Raw genomic sequence first — 19,348 nt, forward strand, 5'->3', positions numbered from 1 at the left:
TTACTTCTATCAGCTATAGCTCTAAGTTCTAATAGATTCAAAAAGAGAGTTCTAGGAATTACAGCTCTTTGATATTAATTCCTGACTTTTTAAAACCTTGTATGGAGGTTTTTTATTTTTTAAACTATAATTACATTATGTTTTATGCATAATTCCTTTAGTGATGGTTGGGATTGAAGAATAATCTAGGCAGGAAATTTGATGGTCAAACAACTCTCACCAAACTATTTTCTACCATCATTCCAGGTGTAAATAGCTTCTTTCTCCTCTAATTTATTATACCTCTTTGAAACTAATTGAATTGGAACTAATTTGAAACTACCTATAACATTCTAATTTGCATTCTAGTTGAGTATGTTTGTAATATATTTTACTAATCTATGACCTCATTGAGAGAAGAGGTCATGGTGTATGTTCTTATCTTGTGTAAAACCATGATCAGAACCAAGCCCTTAATGGGTGTCTAACAAATGTTGAATGAATAATAATTCATATTTTTAACACTTTCAAGTTCACTAAGTACTTTCTTTGCAACAATTCTATGTAACAATATCTATTTTATGGATGAAGAAACTAAATATCAGAATATCAGAACAAGAAATAAATGAATGAATCAATAAAGAAGAAAAATGTGTTCAAAGAAATGTGCTCAAAGATTGATTTATTCCAAAGAAAAATAAATGTAACCTTTTTTTTTTGTTAAGGAAATGGTGCCTGAAGTTTGTCAAAAATTCCCTAACTATTTAAAACCAAACATCGAATATACACTTCTTTGGGATAACTTTTTAAATGGAGAAGGGAATGTTTACAGAGTATCAGGCTGACCTGGAAGTGGATCAATGGTTCCCTTTAATTCCTGATTTGTCAGCAGCCCCTTCTTCTTCTTCTTCTTCTTCATGATGGTGTTCATTTTGAGGATTGTTGACTTTGGCTAGAAAAAGTATATTATTTTCATTATACAAAATGACCATGAATGGCCTGTCAAAGTTAATGACTATAGGTGAAGGGAACCTCATTGAAGTAAGGATAAACTCTACGCCTGTAGCAGCTGCAGCTTCTGTGCCAGTCTCATCTACATCCATCACAGCTTTGTGGACAGCCTGTAAGGGAAAAAAAAACATTACTAAACCTGGAGGTGGTGAAGATACAGGGAATCAGATCATGAAGGATGATGGGAGAAGTCCTTCATGGACTGTGGGTATTGGATCCATTAGCTCTTCACGGGTCTTATGATCAGATCAAATTAGATTGACAGTGGTAGCCTCAGTGCTAAAGGAAATCCTAGAATCACTAACACTCTGAAATCTGTGCTGAGAAATTATATGGGTGGGGAGGGGGGAAAGGGAGGAACTTTAATATTTTCCCTCCATTTCTGAGAAAATGAATTTGTTCTAGACATTTAGAAATAGCTCTGGACAGCTTCTTCCATCCCCATTTTCCTCCTTTCAGCATTCATCTATCTTCCTCATACATTTCTTTGTTCTTCCTTTCAATCTGCTCTCCTCCCTTTCTTATCTTGTCCTTCCTACCCTGATCATATTTTTTTTAATCTTCTCACCTTTTCCCTTTAACTCCTCTCTTTCTTTCCCAGCCTCATTATCATTTTAATGCTCTCATTCCTATATTCCCTATCCCATCTTTATGTCCTCCAGGATCTTGCTCCTTTCTATTCTTTTATCCTTTTATAAGAGATTTTGTGTTTCACAGACCTGATCATAGAAAATGGGACTTCATAATGTGATTTAAACTAAATGTAAAGTGGTCCCATCCTGGCGTAGGTGAACTTGGACCAATTCTCTGAAAGTTGGTCCTTTTATACTGTCTCCTGCATGTGTGGTGGGAGATCTGACTTCAGATTGAAGAGATCATCAGAGTTCAAAAGGCAAGAGTGGCAATTGAATGACAGACAAGAGGTCTGGAACTGCAAGTTTATGAGGAAAGCCAGTCCCTTTAATCCCCAGTACCTGCTCCCCTAGAAGGGAAGGGGAAAGGAATAAATATTTATATAATATCTACTGTATGCTTTTTATTAAGTACTTTTCACAGATTTTATGTCACTTGGTATTCACATCAATCCTCAGAGGTAGATGCTAGTATTTTCATTTTATAGTTGAGGAAATTGAGGCACAGAGAATTTAAATGACTTGTCCAGGGTCATGGACAATTTCCCAGAAATTATTAAGAATGATTCTCACTTCTTGGGTGAGCTTATTCTGTGGTTTAGCTCAGATTTCATGTCACTCCTGAGTCAAGGAACTCCCTGAGTGTTATTATCTAAATGCTTCTATAGAACTTCCCACTTACTGCTTTATGATTTAACTTAAGAAATAATGCTTTCTTGCTGTCTATTGTTTTTTTGAGTGATAAGTCTAGTGGAACAGAAGATAAGGTGCTTTAAATTACCCTTCCTTCCCTCAGTTTGGGGGCATGACTAATTCGTTTCTGAAATGAGCAGAGCAATTGACTTTTTTCATAAACCATAACTCTAGATGCCAAATATATGATACATTGCTATTGTCATTGTTTTAGTCATTTTTCAGTTTGTGTCTGACTCTTTGTGACTCCAATTGGGATTTTCTTGGCAATGATATTGGCATAGTTTCCCATTTCCTTCACCAATGTGACCCCATTTTACAGATGAAAGAACTGAGACAAATTAGAGTCAAGTGACTTGTCCAGAGTCACACAAGTCCTAAGTGTACGAGGCCAGATTTGAATTCAGATATTCCCCAACTCTAACTCCAGTGCTATATCTAATGCACCATCTAGCTGTCCATAAAAACAAAATTTGCTAACCCTGAATACCTGGATTATATAGAGTTTGCTAAACTGATTATGATTAATAGAGCTTTTAATTCTTTGCTACATGTAGCTGATCAAACTGTTAATGGGTACTTAGGAACTTCCTTATACTTTGGAAAGTCAATCAGTAGTCATACATGAAATTATTTCTATAAAGTAAGGCTTAACAACAGGCCAGTCCTCACAAAGGTTCTGAATGTAAGCTCTAATTATTACAGGTTTTTAATATTAATTCTTGGGTATTTTTAACCTTTCATCAAGATTTTTCTTATCTTTTTAAAACTGAAATTGTCCTATATTTTGTGCATAATTCCTTTCTCTGATTTTTGGGATTGGGATTCTATAATCTTGATGGTCACACAATTCATACAAAGCTATTTTTTGCTATCCTCCTAAGGCAACTGGGTGGTATAAGGAAAGAGAACTGGTCCAGGAGTCAGGGAGCTTCTTCATCCTGAATTCAAACCAGTCTTGGAAACTTATTAGCTGTATGACGCTGAGCAAGTCACTTAACCCTGTTTGCTTCAATTTTCCCATTTGTACAAATGAATTGGAGAAAGAAGTGATAAATCACTAGTATTTTTGCCAAGAAATCTTCAAATGCAGTCATAAAGAGTCAAACAGGAACTGAACAACAATCATCTTCCAAATTAAAAGTAGCTTCTTTCTCCTCCAATTAAATATACCACTTTGAACTTATGTGTCTATCTATAACATTCTATTTTTCATTCTAGTTGAATATATCCCTATCATCTTCTTTATTAGACTATAACCTCCTTGAAGGAAGAGGTCATGGTTTGTCTTTTTAGCTGTTGCAATACAATTATTAAGATATGATGAGGAGGTTGGAAGGAGATACAACATTTAGTAGGTACTTAATAAATGTTGAATAAATAATAATTCACATCTATAACACTTTCAGGTTTACTAAGTGCTTTCTTCACACCAACCCTATGCAACTATCATTATTCCTGTTTTACAGCTGAGGAAACCAAAGTTCCAAATCACAAAACAACAAACTGATGAATGAAGAGAAAGAAATATTCTCAAAGGATATTGTTTCTTGATGATTGATTTATTACAATGAAAATAACTGTGACTTTTTACTTCTTAAGATAATGATCCCTAGAGTTTGTCAAGAATTCCCCAACCATTTCAAAAATTGATTATAGAACCAATGTACACTTCAAGATGTGTCAGGACTACTTTTGTTTAAACAAATGTAGAAGGTTATGTTTACAGAAAGTATAGAACTAGCCCAGAGTCACTAAGTATAAGATAGGCTAACCTGGTAGTAGAACAACTATTCTTTTTAGTTCCAAATCTTTTAGTTCCTGAACTATTAGCTTCTTCTTCAAGAGGATTATGCATTTTGTGGGTTGTTGACTTTTGCTAGAAAAAGTATATTTCTTTCATTATACAAAATGACCATGAATGGCCTGCTAAAATTAATGACTAGAGGTAAAAAGAGACTTGATGAATAAGGCACAATCTCTAAGCCTGTGGCAGCTGAAGCTTCTGTGCCACTCTCATTTACATCCATCACAGCTTTGTGGACTACCTATAAGAGGAAAAACAACATTACCGAACCTGGTGAAGATTCAGGGAACCATATCCTGAAGAATGCTAGGAGAAGTCCTGAATGGACTGTGTGTATCGGACTCTTCATGGATAATAATAATATATTAATAATATAATAATAATAATAATATAATAAGCTCTTCATGGATCTTATGGCCAGATCAATTGAAATTGCCAGTGGTGGTTTCAGTGCTAAAGGAAATCCTAAAATCACTAACACTCTGAAATCTGTTCTGCGAAATACAGAGGTGGGGGAGAAAAGGAAGAACTTTAATATTTCCCCTCTATTTTTGAGAAAATTAATTTGCTACAAGAAATCATCAAAGAGAACTGCCCAGATGTAATAGAATCAGAAGGTAAAATAGGCATTGAAAGAATTCATCGAACACCTTCTGAAAAGAAACCCTAAAATAAAAACCCCAAGGAATATTGTGGCAAAATTTCAGAACTATCAGATTAAGGAAAAAATTTTACAAGCAGCCAAAAAAAAACCATTTAAATACCGAGGTGCCACAATAAGGATCACCCAAGATCTGGCTGCCTCTACATTAAAGGAAAGAAGGGCCTGGAATATGATATTCCGAAAGGCACAAGAACTTGGGATGCAGCCAAGAATAAACTACCCAGCTAAGCTGAGCATTTTTCTTCCAGGGAAGAAGATGGACATTTAATGAAACAAATGAATTCCATTTGTTTCTGAAGAAAAAACCAGAACTAAACAAAAAATTTGATCTCCAAGCATAGAACTCAAGAGATGCAGAAAAGGGAAAAATAACTCTTGAGAATTGTATTTCTGTTGTGGATATACAAAAAGAATACATGTATAATTTGATTGTACTGATATAACATAAAAAAGGGAAGTAGATATGGAAAAGGGATGATGGCAGAATAAGGTGGGAAGGAGGGATAAAAAGAGGGAAACCACATCCCACAAAGAGGCTAAGGAAACTTATCATATCTGAGGGAATTTAGAGAGGGGGAGGAACATTGTGTGAATCTTACTCTCATCAGAGTTGGCTCAAAGAAAAAATAATTGACATTTGTTTTAGAGAAAATTCTCTCTCGCCTCATTAAAAACGGGGGAGAGGAAAAGGGAAAAGAAAAAGAGTAATAAGGGAAGGAAGGGGGAAAGACTCAAAGGGGGGGAGGGAGGGATTATAAAGAGGATAAGTATCGTGATACAAGAGGGGTACATAAGTTTAAAAGGGGGAAAGAGGGTTGGGGGAGGCAAGAATAAGTAAAGCACAATCTGGGGTTATTAGGATGGCAGGAAATACAGATTTAGTAATTCTAACCGTAAATGTGAATGGGATGAACTCCCCCATAAAGAGGAGGCAGATAGCAGACTGGATCAAAAGTCAGAACCCTACAATATGTTGTTTACAAGAAACACATTTAAAGCAGGGGGATACATATAGAGTAAAGGTAAAAGGCTGGAGCAAAATCTATTATGCTTCAGGTGAAGTCAAAAAAGCAGGGGTAGCCATCCTTATCTCAGATCAAGCAAAAGTAAAAATTGATCTAATTAAAAGAGATAAGGAAGGAAACTACATCCTGCTAAAGGGTAGCATAAACAACGAAGCAATATCAATATTAAACATATATGCACCAAGTGGTATGGCACTCAACTTCCTAAAGGAGAAGTTAAGAGAGTTGCAAGAAGAAATAGACAACAAAACTGTAATAGTAGGAGATCTCAACCTTGCACTCTCAGAATTAGACAAATCAAACCACAAAACAAATAAGAAAGAAATTAAAGAAGTAAATAGAATATTAGAAAAATTAGGTATGTTGGATCTTTGGAGAAAATTGAATGGAGATAGAAGGGAATATACTTTCTTCTCAGCAGTTCATGGAACCTATTCAAAAATTGACCATATATTAGGACATAAAGACCTCAAAATTAAATGCAAGAAAGCAGAAATAGTAAATGCTTTCTTTTCAGATCATGATGCAATAAAAACTACATTCAACAAAAAGTTAGGGGGAAATAGACCAAAAAGTAATTGGAAACTAAACAATCTCATCTTAAAGAATGATTGGGTGAAGCAGCAAATTATAGATACAATTAATAATTTCACTCAAGATAATGACAATGATGAGACATCATACCAAAATTTGTGGGATGCAGCCAAAGCGGTAATAAGAGGGAATTTTATATCCTTAGAGGCTTACTTGAATAAAACAGAGAAAGAAAAGATTAATGAATTGGGCTTGCAACTAAAAAAACTAAAAAAAGACCAAATTAAAAACCCCCAATCAAATACTAAATTGGAAATTCTAAAATTAAAAGGAGAAATTAAAAATATTGAAAGTAAAAAAACTATTGAACTAATTAATAAAACTAAGAGTTGGTTCTATGAAAAAGCCAATAAAATAGATAAGCCTTTGGTAAATCTGATTAGAAAAAGGAGGGAGGAAAATGAAATTAGTAGTCTTAAAAATGAAAAGGGAGAACTTTCCACCAATGAAGAGGAAATTAGAGAAATAATAAGGAGTTATTTTGCTCAACTTTATGCCAATAAATTTGATAACCTAAGTGAAATGGATGACTACCTCCAAAAATACAGACTTCCCAGACTAACAGAGGAAGAAGTAAATTGCTTGAATAGTCCCATTTCAGAAAAAGAAATAGAACAGGCAATTAAACAACTCCCTAAGAAAAAATCCCCAGGACCAGATGGATTTACATGTGAATTTTACCAAACATTTAAAGAACAATTGGCCCCAATGCTATATAAATTATTTGATAAAATAGGGAATGAAGGAGTCCTACCAAATTCCTTCTATGACACAGACATGGTACTGATACCTAAACCAGGTAGGCTGAAAACAGAGAAAGAAAATTATAGACCAATCTCCCTAATGAATATTGATGCTAAAATCTTAAATAAGATATTAGCAAAAAGACTACAGAAAATCATCTCCAAGATAATACACTATGATCAAGTAGGATTTATACCAGGAATGCAGGGCTGGTTCAATATTAGGAAAACTATCAATATAATTGGCCATGTTAATAACCAAATTAACAAAAACCATATGATCATCTCAATAGATGCAGAAAAAGCATTTGATAAAATCCAACATCCATTCCTATTAAAAACACTTGAGAGTATAGGAATAAATGGACTTTTCCTTAAAATAATCAGCAGCATCTATTTAAAACCATCAGTAAGCATCATATGTAATGGAGACAAACTGCAACCATTCCCAATAAGATCTGGAGTGAAACAAGGTTGCCCACTATCACCGTTACTATTTAATATTGTATTAGAAACGCTAGCTATAGCAATAAGAGCTGAGAAAGAGATTAAAGGAATAAGAATAGGCAATGAGGAAGCCAAATTATCACTCTTTGCCGATGACATGATGGTATACTTAGAGAACCCCAGAGATTCTGCTAAAAAGTTATTAGAAATAATCCACAACTTTAGCAAAGTTGCTGGTTATAAAATAAACCCACATAAGTCATCAGCATTCTTATATATCACTAACAAAATCCAACAGTCAGAGTTACAAAGAGAAATTCCATTTAAAGTAACTACTGATAATATAAAATATTTAGGAATCTATCTGCCAAGGGAAAATCAGAAACTTTATGAGCAAAATTACAGACCACTTTTCACACAAATTAAGTCTGATCTAACCAATTGGAAAAATATTAAATGCTCTTGGATAGGGCGAGCAAATATAATAAAGATGACAATATTACCTAAACTAATCTATTTATTTAGCGCTATACCAATCAGACTCCCAAAAAACTATTTTAATGACCTAGAAAAAATAACAACAAAGTTCATATGGAAAAACAAAAGGTCAAGAATTTCAAGGGAATTAATGAAAAAAAAATCAAATGATGGTGGCTTAGCTGTACCAGATCTAAAATTATATTATAGAGCAGCAGTTACCAAAACTATTTGGTATTGGCTAAGGAATAGATTAGTTGATCAGTGGAATAGATTAGGTTCAAGGGATAAAACAGTCAACAAATATAGCAACCTAGTCTTTGACAAACCCAAAGATCCCAGCTTTTGGGATAAGAACTTACTGTTTGATAAAAATTGCTGGGAAAATTGGAAACTAATATGGCAGAAACTAGGCATTGATCCATACTTAACGCCGTACACCAAGATAAGGTCAAAATGGGTTCATGACCTAGGCATAAAGAATGAAATTATTAATAAATTAGAGGAACATAGGATAGTTTACCTCTCAGACCTGTGGAAGGGGAAGGTCTTTATGACCAAAGCAGAACTAGAGATCATTACTGATCACAAAATAGAAAATTTCGATTATACCAAACTGAAAAGTTTTTGTACAAACAAAACTAATGCAGACAAGATTAGAAGGGAAGCAATAAACTGGGAAAATATTTTTACAGTCAAAGGTTCTGATAAAGGCCTCATTTCCAAAATATATAGAGAATTAACTCTAATTTATAAAAAATCAAGCCATTCTCCAATTGAAAAATGGTCAAAGGATATGAACAGACAATTCTCAGATGAAGAAATTGAAACTATTTCTAGTCATATGAAAAGATGCTCCAAGTCATTATTAATCAGAGAAATGCAAATTAAGACAACTCTAAGATACCACTACACACCTGTCAGATTGGCTAAGATGACAGGAAAAAATAATGATGATTGTTGGAGGGGATGTGGGAAAACTGGGACATTGATTCATTGTTGGTGGAGTTGTGAACGAATCCAACCATTTTGGAGAGTAGTTTGGAACTATGCTCAAAAAGTTATCAAACTGTGCATACCCTTTGATCCAGCAGTGTTACTACTGGGATTATATCCCAAAGAGATTATAAAGAAGGGAAAGGGACCTGTATGTGCACGAATGTTTGTGGCAGCCCTTTTTGTAGTGGCTAGAAACTGGAAACTGAATGGATGTCCATCAGTTGGAGAATGGCTGAATAAATTGTGGTATATGAAAATTATGGAATATTACTGTTCTGTAAGAAATGACCAACAGGATGATTTCAGAAAGGCCTGGAGAGACTTACACGAACTGATGCTGAGTGAAATGAGCAGGACCAGGAGATCATTATATACTTCAACAACAATACTATATGATGACCAGTTCTGATGGACCAGGCCATCCTCAGCAACGAGATCAACCAAATCATTTCTAATGGAGCAGTAATGAACTGAACTAGCTATGCCCAGAAAAAGAACTCTGGGAGATGACTAAAAACCATTACATTGAATTCCCAATCCCTATATTTATGCACACCTGCATTTTTGATTTCCTTCACAAGCTAATTGTACAATATTTCAGAGTCTGATTCTTTTTGTACAGCAAAATAACGTTTTGGTCATGTATACTTATTGTGTATCTAAGTTATATTTTAATATATTTAACATCTACTGGTCATCCTGCCATTTAGGGGAGGGGGTGGGGGGGTAAGAGGTGAAAAATTGGAACAAGAGGTTTGGCAATTGTTAATGCTGTAAAGTTACCCATGTATATATCCTGTAAATAAAAGGCTATTAAATTTAAAAAAAAAAAGATAAAAAAAAAAAGAGAAAATTAATTTGCTTCAGATAGTTGGGAATAGCTCTGGACAGTTCCTGTCAGTTTCTTCCCACCTATTTTCCCACTTTTAACATCTTTCTACTCTTCTCAGACATTTTGTTGTTCCTTCTTCTAACTTTCCTCATTCTCTCTTCCTTATCCTCTCCTTCCTACCCTCTTCATATTTTTTCATGTCATTTTTAAACTAACTTCTCTAACTTCTTTCTTTCTTCCCCAGCCTCTTTATCATTTTAATGCTCTCATCTCTATTTTTCTTAGTCCATTCTCATGTCCTCCAGAATCTTCCTCCCCTCTTGTTAAGGGACAGGTCAATTCTCTGGGAGTCTCCACAGTTGTGGATCATAATATCTGAAGGAGTTGCAAGACAGCCTTTGCTGACACGGGTGTTGTGGACTGGGAATGAGATAAATTGGAGGCAGAGGGAAGAGGAGAGAAGTCAGACAAAGCAACGTCCTCTCAGTCAGAGAGGTCAGAAACAGCAACTTCTTTGTCTCCTTGTATCATCCTCTCACAAGAGAAGATCCATTCTGGCTTGGACTTCCAGCAGCCACTGTCAGGTGGCTCTTGTGTATTCCAACACCCTCTATTCCTTCATTCTTTTATAAGAGAGTTTTGTTTCAGACTTGATCACAGAAAAAAATGCTATTTAATGCTTCCCTAGAAGGGAAGAGGAAAGAAATAAGTGTTTATATAGCACTTACTGTGTGCCTTGGGCTGTACAAAGTACTATTATTATCTGCATTTTACAGTTGAGTATATTAAGACACAAAGTGGTTAATTGACTTGTCCAGGTTTATACAGCTAGCATCTGAGACTGGTTTTGAATGCATGTCTTCCTGAGTCCAATTCTGGTACTCTTTTTATTGCACCACTTAGCTGCTCTGTGATATACAACAGAAACTTATAAGTCCAACTTAATACCCTTCTTAGAGAGAGTAGAGTGAAAGACAAGTGTCTCTCTACCTTCTCTTCCCAAAGGAAGAAATCATAATCTCTTTTTGGAAATAGAACAGGCCAGATCCCAGTATCAGGTGCTTAAAGAAATCCCTTTTACCAATCAGCCTGCTAGAATTCTGCTTCTTTGTGTTGTGCTATATATAATACTGTCTTCCTGTGTGGCTGAGTTTTACAGTCTGCATTGGCGCACTATTAATTTGCTGCATTCAGTTTATCTGTGGCCTGTGATATGAACTGAGCTGTACTAGATGAGTTTTCATGTTAGAGTAACATTTTTTTTTGCCATTCCAGGTGATCTCCTTGATGAGATATACCTAGGCATAGTACATAGAAAATTGTGGAGGTTATTTCCCTCAAAAGAATGTAAGAATGCAAGCTCTTTAGGGGCAAGAACTGGGTTTTGCGATGGAGCTAGTGGTCTGGGATATAAAGGGAACCTTTTTGTTCTTTGCACTGTTGAAACCCCCTCAGTGCATTCTGGATGGGGGAAGAGCAATGCTACAAGTCTGCTCCCTGAGCAAACATCCTTTGTTTTGGGCTCTTTTGTTGCTGAGGAAAATTCCCCTGGAAAGCTATGAAGAATAGAGTGGAGACTCCACACTAATCACTCACTGATATCTTTGTGGGTCTCAATTTACTAATTTAAGTTTCATTTCTCCAATTTTTATAACTTTGGAAACCAAACAAATACTCATCCACTTCTCACAATGGGAATTGTCTTTTTGCTTGGGCCTGACAGATTGTAAGCACTTAATATTTGCTGACTTGATCTGACTATGCGACATTAAGAAAGTCATCCAATACTTTGTGAATTGGAAAATGGAAGGAGATGGGCAGGACAAATGTAGAAGCAAGTAAAGTATACACAAAATACATGCAAAGTCTTTTCCAAATTAGAGAAGCACTAATACTGACTTATCAAAGACTTATCAAGGAAGACTGAATATAGAAGGGGGAATCTGAAATGATTCTTAATGGAAGAAGGATTCCAAGAAGCAAAGAAAGGTGAGGAAGGGGAATATTTTAGGCATAGAAGACAACCTATGTAAAGGCGTGGAAATAGAAGCTGGATTGTCCTGTATATAAAACTGTTGAAGTTCAAAAGGAGACCCCAAGAGGTTGGAGTCACAGACAGTGTCAAAAGGTGTCTCAAAAGAATTTGCTAGGCTTGAATCCAGCACTAAGTCAAGGGACAGCGTTTACTGTAATTGTAATGCCTATTGAAGTGGGTTAAGTTCCAAAAGGATTTAGCAAAGACCCAGGAGCAAAAAACCAAATTTATAGGAAAAGACAAATTTGCTTCTTCATGTCAGTGATATGCTAATTTTATGGCCCAGAGACAGAACTGAGGAGTGGTCTATTCACTTTTGTGTCAGGAACTCAGTTATCACCAACCAGCAGATTATCTATCAAAAGATTTTAGAATCATTGACAAGACAGATTGTTAGTCTACTTCAGAATTACTGCTATATTTCCCACAGAAGCTATACCCTATCAAAACCATAAGGAGGCCAGTTTGATAAGGAACATAGTAAAGCAGAATAGTGTGAAATCTGTTTTGCAGATTTCTTAGAATGAAATTGGGAATAGGTTTTATATTTTATTTGAAGGCAATAGGGATCCATTAAATCTTCTTGAGCAGATGCCATTCCTCATTTCTTAACTTTTAAAATATTTTTCCATGAACATATTTGGACTTTTCCTGTATATGCATGAAAGTATGCCTTTTTTTTTTTTAAGTTCTTATCTAGAATGTGAAAATGTCCTTTTCTCCTGAAGGTATTTCTGTGTAATATATAGTTGGAAGCAGGAAACAAACAAGCTTGATTGGTCCAAGCAAAGAGCTAGGGATCTATGAGCACTTTTAATAAAGCACAGAGTAGTAGGTCACAGAAAGGCAGAGGATCACATATATTAGGTGGATAACTGGACAAAAGAACTGTGAAGCATGATCTAGGATCAGCTAGATAAAATGGATTATGTGAATGTACACTAACTTACCAATCAGAACTTCTTGATTTTTTTTTAATAATTATAACTTTTTATTGACAGAATCCATGCCAGGGTAATTTTTTACAACATTATCCCTTGCACTCACTTCTGTTCCAATTTTTCCCCTCCCTCCCTTCACCCCCTCCCCCAGATGGCAAGTAGTACTATATATGTTAAAACTATACATGTTAAATATGTCATAGTATATCCTAGATACAATATATGTGTGCAGAACCGAACAAGAACTTCTTGATCTTAAGGAAAAAGTAACAAAAGTGAGTGAATTAAATCCTTCAGAGAAGAGAGAAGAGGTATGATCTAAGAGGATCCAATCAGGGGTGGGGTGGGAGTAGGGAGTTTTTGCTTGTTTGTTTGTTTGTTAGCTTGATTTCAGAGGAGGCTGAAGCCTGCTTGAACAGGCTTTAGAGAGCTGATTGTTATATTTTCAATATAAACAATTATACCTTAGAAATTGGCAAATATAATAAATTTATTGTTCTGTCCATTTCCTAAATTTAACAAAATGGACAAAAATGTTAATAATGATTAATAGTAATTAAGTTTAGACATATGTTTTAAGTATATATATATATATAAACTTATCAAATATATATATACTTAAACTTATCAAATATATATATATGTACTTAAACTTATCATATATATATATATATATATATGTATATATATATATATATATATGTTGTTGGAGAGCTGGTGTTTAAACCACTAAACTTCTAGTCTTTTTCTTGGTGATAGCTTTATCTCTTACTTTTCAGGCTTTAGCTCTTACTATTCAATTTGGCTAATGGCTGAATTGAGTGAGTAAATGAAGCAAACTATAGATCTTTGTAAAGGAAAGCTGAGTCAGTGTTTATTCTTTCATATAATTTCTTCATGCATTGGACAAATATTTTTACATTTATTATGAATCCATTGTTTTGCTAGACACCAATAGTATGAGGACAAAAATTAATTCATTCTTACTCTTGTGTGAATGACTCCTGTTGAAGTCTGATTATCATCAGGTAAACAGCCATTTCTAGCTCCTAGATTTTTTTTTAAATCTCAAGTTCACTTTCCAGTATACATATACATTGATACAGAAGTAGACTTCCAAATTCAGTAGTGCTGTGAAAAGGACTCCAATTGATGTAAAATAAATTAAATCAGCTTTGGAAAATATAGGAACAGAAACAGTGCTGTTGGGTTTGGTTTGGTTTTGCTCAGTCATTTGGGGTTTTCTTGGCAAGATACTGAAATAATTTGTCATTTCTTTCTTTAGCTTATTTTATAGAAGAAGAAACAAGGCAAACAAGGTTAAATGACTTGTCCAGAGTCAAACAGCTAGTTAAGTGTCTGAAGCCAGATTTGAACTCATTAAAATGGGTCTCCCTGACTTCAGGCCCACCAGTCCATTCACAGAGTGGTCTAACTGCCCCAGATGTCCAATAATTCATAATAAAAGGGATCAAAATGATCCAGGTAAATATCATAGGGTAATGCTGAATGGGTATTTGAATGAAAGGGGCAAAGAAAAAAATATCAGAACTGGAAAAAACCTGACATTGTCTAGTTTAACATTGTGCCCTTCTCATTTCTGATATGCACTTTAATGAAAAGGTAGTTAACTCATAGAGAAATGAAATGCTTTGTCTATGATCTCAAATCTATTTTTTCTAGTTATCTCCACTCCACCACATTGGCTCAATCAGAGGTACTTTTAGAAAATTTGGGAATCCAATTCATTTCAACAGGAAAAAGAAAAGTTTAAAGCTCTAGAAATCCATCCTTGTTAATAATATGCTATAATTAAATATGCTTTGAAGACTGAAAGTCTGTGTTTATTGGGCTCTGTCAGCTGCATTAAAGTCTCTAATATATAAGAAATATTCAATAAATGCTTCTTGACTGATTATTAGGATTGTACATGCATACATTTAAATTGATTCTTCACATAACTAAGGAATCAAAGTTTTTGGCCTCTGGGAGGTAGGAAGGGAATACACAATTAAAACAATAACAAAACTGTTTGAAAGAGTAAGAAGTGTATTTTTGTGGGTTTATGATACTGAAAATTAAGCAAGTGTTCTCATCTTTCTGATCTCTAAGGAAATTACGGTCCTTAGAGGGAACAAGATCTACAGTGGTACAAAAAACACAGCATTAGCCAAAAGGTTCATTTAATTATAATTATATAATATTATACACTATATATATAACAAAATATATAATACTATAATGATATAAATATATAATATATAATTAATTATAAAGGGCAATCACCCACTGTAGCAACATATCCAGATGTTACATTACTGGGTAGTAATATTAATCTCAAAATTGATTGGTTAGGATAAATTTATTTGGAGTGACTCTAAAGCAGCCCTGGGCTTTTTTGAAATTATTTGGCATAACTCAAGAAACCATGGAATTTCTTTGTAACATAGCTGCCAGGGAAGATGATTTTCCTGAATAACAAACAAAATTCTTAGCTTGGCATTTAAAGCCCTCTTCAATTAGATATTATTATGAATTTTCAGATTATTTTATATACTTTGAAGAATGAAAACTAATTTGTCTGTTTTTTTCAGGTTTGCAAAGCATTTTCTTCACAATGACCTTGTAAGTCCAATGCTGAAGAAAATGAAGATAAGAAAAGAGAACTTGTTTGCTTAGTTATATATCTAGGAAATGAGAAGCTCATGGAAGAGTTGACATGTACTGGTCTTAGAATCAGGAAAACCTATATTTGAATTTGGTCTTAGAAATATAACTGCTCTCAGAATTCAGGCAAGTTATTAACTTCTCTTAGACTCAATTTCCTCATCTTGAAAAGATTAACATTTACCATTTAGGGAGTCCCCTAAGGTGTGTAAAGTGTTTTACCTATGTTAAGTCATTTGCTCCTTATAGCACCATAATGACACAAGTGCACTTTTGTAGATAAGGAAACTGAAGCACAGAAAGGTTAAATGATTTGTCCATGTTCCACCAATCAGAGAATGTCTGAGACAGAATTCAAACTTAGTTCTTTCCTATTCCAAGTCGTATGCACTGTTCATTGTATTAGCCAGCTGGAAAGCATATGCTATTAAATTAAGAGCATATATCTCATAGAATTGTCATGGCAATTGGATGAGAGTCACTTAGCATCCCTAGGTCTCAGTTTCCTTATTTATACAATGATAGGATTTATATTAAAGGGCCTTTGAGGATTTTCCTATCACTACATCTATGTCACCTTTGTGAATTTTTTTTTTAATTTTTATTTTCAGTTCCAAATTCTTTCCCTCTCTCAACTTCCTCCACCACCTATTGAGAAAGCAATCAGAATGATATCCACTATATGTATGAACTCATGCAAAACATATTTCTACATTTGCCATATCAAAAATATAAGCAAGAAAAATAAAATGAAGAAATATTATCTCAGAAATTAAAGCAATAATTAGGAGCTATTTTGTGCAACTGTATACCAATAAATCTGACAATCTAAGTAAAATGGATGAATATTTACAAAAACATAAATTGCCCAAATTAACAGAAGAGGAAATAAAATATTTAAATAACCCCACTTTAGAAAAAGAAATTGAACAAGTCATCAATAAACTTACTAAGAAAAATATCCAGGGCCAGATGGATTTACAAGTAAACACTATCAAACATTTAAAGAACAACTAATTCCAATACTATATAAACTATTTGGAAAACTAGGCAGAGGGTTCCTACCAAATTCTTTTCATGACATAACTATGTTGCTGATACCTAAATATAAATATGGTACAGAAGAGCCAAAACAGGGAAAGAAAATTTTAAACCAATTTCCTAATGAATATGGGTGCAATATTTTAAATAAAATATTAGCACAAAGATTACAGCAATTTATCATAAGGATAACACTATGACCAGGTGGGATTTATATCAGAACTATCAGGGTTGATTTAATATTAGGAAAACTATCAGCATAAATAATCATATCATTAACAATTCTAACAGAAATCATATGATAATCTCAATCGATGCAGAAAAAGTGCCTATTCCTATTAAAACATTAGAGAGCTCAAGAATAAATGGAATTTTCCTTTAAATGATATGTAGTATCTATCTAAAACAATCAGTAAGCATTATATGTAATGCAGATAAGCCAAAAGCTTTCCCAATAAGATCAAGGGTAAAACAAAGATGTCCATTATCACCACTATTAATCAATATTGTACTGGAAATGTTAGCTTCAGCAGTAAGAAAAGAAAATTAAATTGAAGGAATTAGAATAAGCAATTAGGAAAGAAAATTATCACTCTTTACAGATGATATGATAGTGTAATTAGAGAATCCTAGAAATCAATTGAAAAACTACTTAAATAATTAACAACTTTGGCAAAGTTTCAGGCTACAAAATAAACCCACGTAAATTATTAGTATTTCTATATATTATCAACAAAGCACAGCAGCAATAGAAAGAAAGAAAAATTCCATTTAAAATAATTGTAGACAATATAAAATATATGAGAGTTTACCTGCCAAGACAAACTCAAAACATTTACGAAACTTTTTTCACACAAATAAAGTCAGATCTAAACAATTGGAAAATTATCAATTGTCTAAGGGTAGGCCCAGATAATAAAATTAAAATAACAATTCTACTTAAATTAACCTACTTACTCAGTACTGTACCAAAATAGCAAAAAAAAAGTATTTTATAGTTCTATAAAATAATAACAAAATTCATCTAACTATCTTGGAGAGTAATTTGGAATTATGTCCAAACTGCTATAAAACTGTGAACACTTTGATCCAGTAATACCACTACTTGGTCAGTATTCCAAAGAGATCGTTAAAAAGGGGGAAAATCCACAGGTACAAACACATTTTAGCAGCTCTTTTTGTGGTGTCAAAGAATTGGGAATTGAGGGAATTTTCATCAATTGGGGTAATAGTTGAATAAGTTACAATAATGGAATACTATTTTTCTATGTGAAATGATGAGCAGGTGGATTTCAGAAAAACCTAGAAAGATGCTGAGTGAAGTGAGCAAACTTGGAGAATTTTGTAAAATAATTAACAGCAAAATTGTGTAATGATCAACTATGATAGGCAATTCTACTCTTCAAGTCAATTCCAAAAGACATGATGGAAAATGATATCCACATCTGAGAAAGAACTATGGAGTATAAGTGCAGATCAAAACATACTATTTTTTACTGTTTTTGTTTTTCTTTTCTCATTTTTTTCCCTTCTGATTTTTTCCCACAACATGACTAATGTGGAAATATGATTAATATGATTGTACAAGTATAATCTATCAGATTGATCACTCTCTTTCAGAAGGTGTAGGAAGGGGAAAGGGAATTTGGAACTCAAAATCTTATAAAAGTGAATGTTGAAAACTATCTTTACATGTAATTAACAGTACTATTATATGAAAAAAAAATCTTCAAACTGTACTCAAAGTTCATCAGTTCTCTGAAAGTTGATAGCATTTTTCATCATGAGCACTTTGGAATTGTGGATCACTGTATTGATCAAAATAGTTAAGTCTTTCACAGTTGACAATCATTGTAATATTGCTGTTGTGGTGTACCATATTCTTCTAGTTCTACTCATTTGATCTTGCAAAGTTGATATAAGTTTTCTCAGGTTTTTCTGAAGTTATCCCCTTTGCCATTTATTATAGAACAATAATATTCTATCCCAATCAAATGCCACAATCTGTTTAGCTGTGACACAATTAAAAGTCATCTCCTTGATTTCCAATTATTTGACACCAGAAAAAAAAAAGCTGTTATAAATATTTTTGTACAGATACATACATCCTTTACTTTTTCTTTGATTTTTGAGATACAGATCTAGTAGTGGTATTGCTGGGTAAAAGTGTATGTACAGTTTTATAGCCTATTGAACATAGTTTCAAATTGTTCTTCAGAATGGGTGGGCTAGTTCATAGCTCCATAAACAGTACATTGGTATCCCTATTTTTTGCCACATCAGCATGTATTTTCCTTTTTTATCATGTTAGCCAAATTGATAAGTGTTAGGTGGTATATCAAAATTGTTTTAATTTGCATTTCTCTAATTATTAGTGGTATAGAGCATTTTTTTCGTATGACTATAGAAAGCTTTGATTTCTTCTTTTCAAAACTACTTACTTTTATCCTCTATTTATCAATTGGAGAATGACTCTTCCCAAAAATTTAGTTCAGCTCCTTATAAGTTTGAGAAATGACAGCTAGGTAACTTTGTCAAAGGAACTTACTATAATTATTCAATTTCCTGCTTTCCTTCTAATTTTGGCTACCTTAGTTTTGTTTGGGAAAATATTTGTTTTAATTTAACATAAACAATGTTATCCATTTTACCTCCTGTAATTCTCTCTATATTTTGTTTGGTCACAAACTCTTCCATCCTTCATAGATCTGATAGATGATTTTTCCACTTTCCTAATTTGCTCATTATATTACGTTGTATG

The 19,348-nt window shown here is 33.7% G+C and overlaps 1 protein-coding gene across 1 annotated transcript in view; it reads right to left on the reverse strand.

Annotated features, from left to right (window-relative positions):
• Window positions 1-634: 634 nt before the first annotated feature.
• LOC100931899 (alpha-1-antichymotrypsin) overlaps window positions 635-19,348 on the reverse strand; it is a 44,823-nt gene continuing 26,109 nt past the window's right edge. Inside the window, exon 5 of the mRNA XM_031953310.1 lies at window positions 635-1,100. Within this exon, the coding sequence (XP_031809170.1) occupies window positions 837-1,100 (264 nt within the window). The 3' untranslated portion in view covers window positions 635-836. The remainder of the gene's footprint in view (window positions 1,101-19,348) is intronic.

The sequence above is a fragment of the Sarcophilus harrisii genome, chromosome 2 (assembly GCF_902635505.1).
Source record: "Sarcophilus harrisii chromosome 2, mSarHar1.11, whole genome shotgun sequence".
Taxonomy (NCBI): Eukaryota; Metazoa; Chordata; class Mammalia; order Dasyuromorphia; family Dasyuridae; genus Sarcophilus; species Sarcophilus harrisii.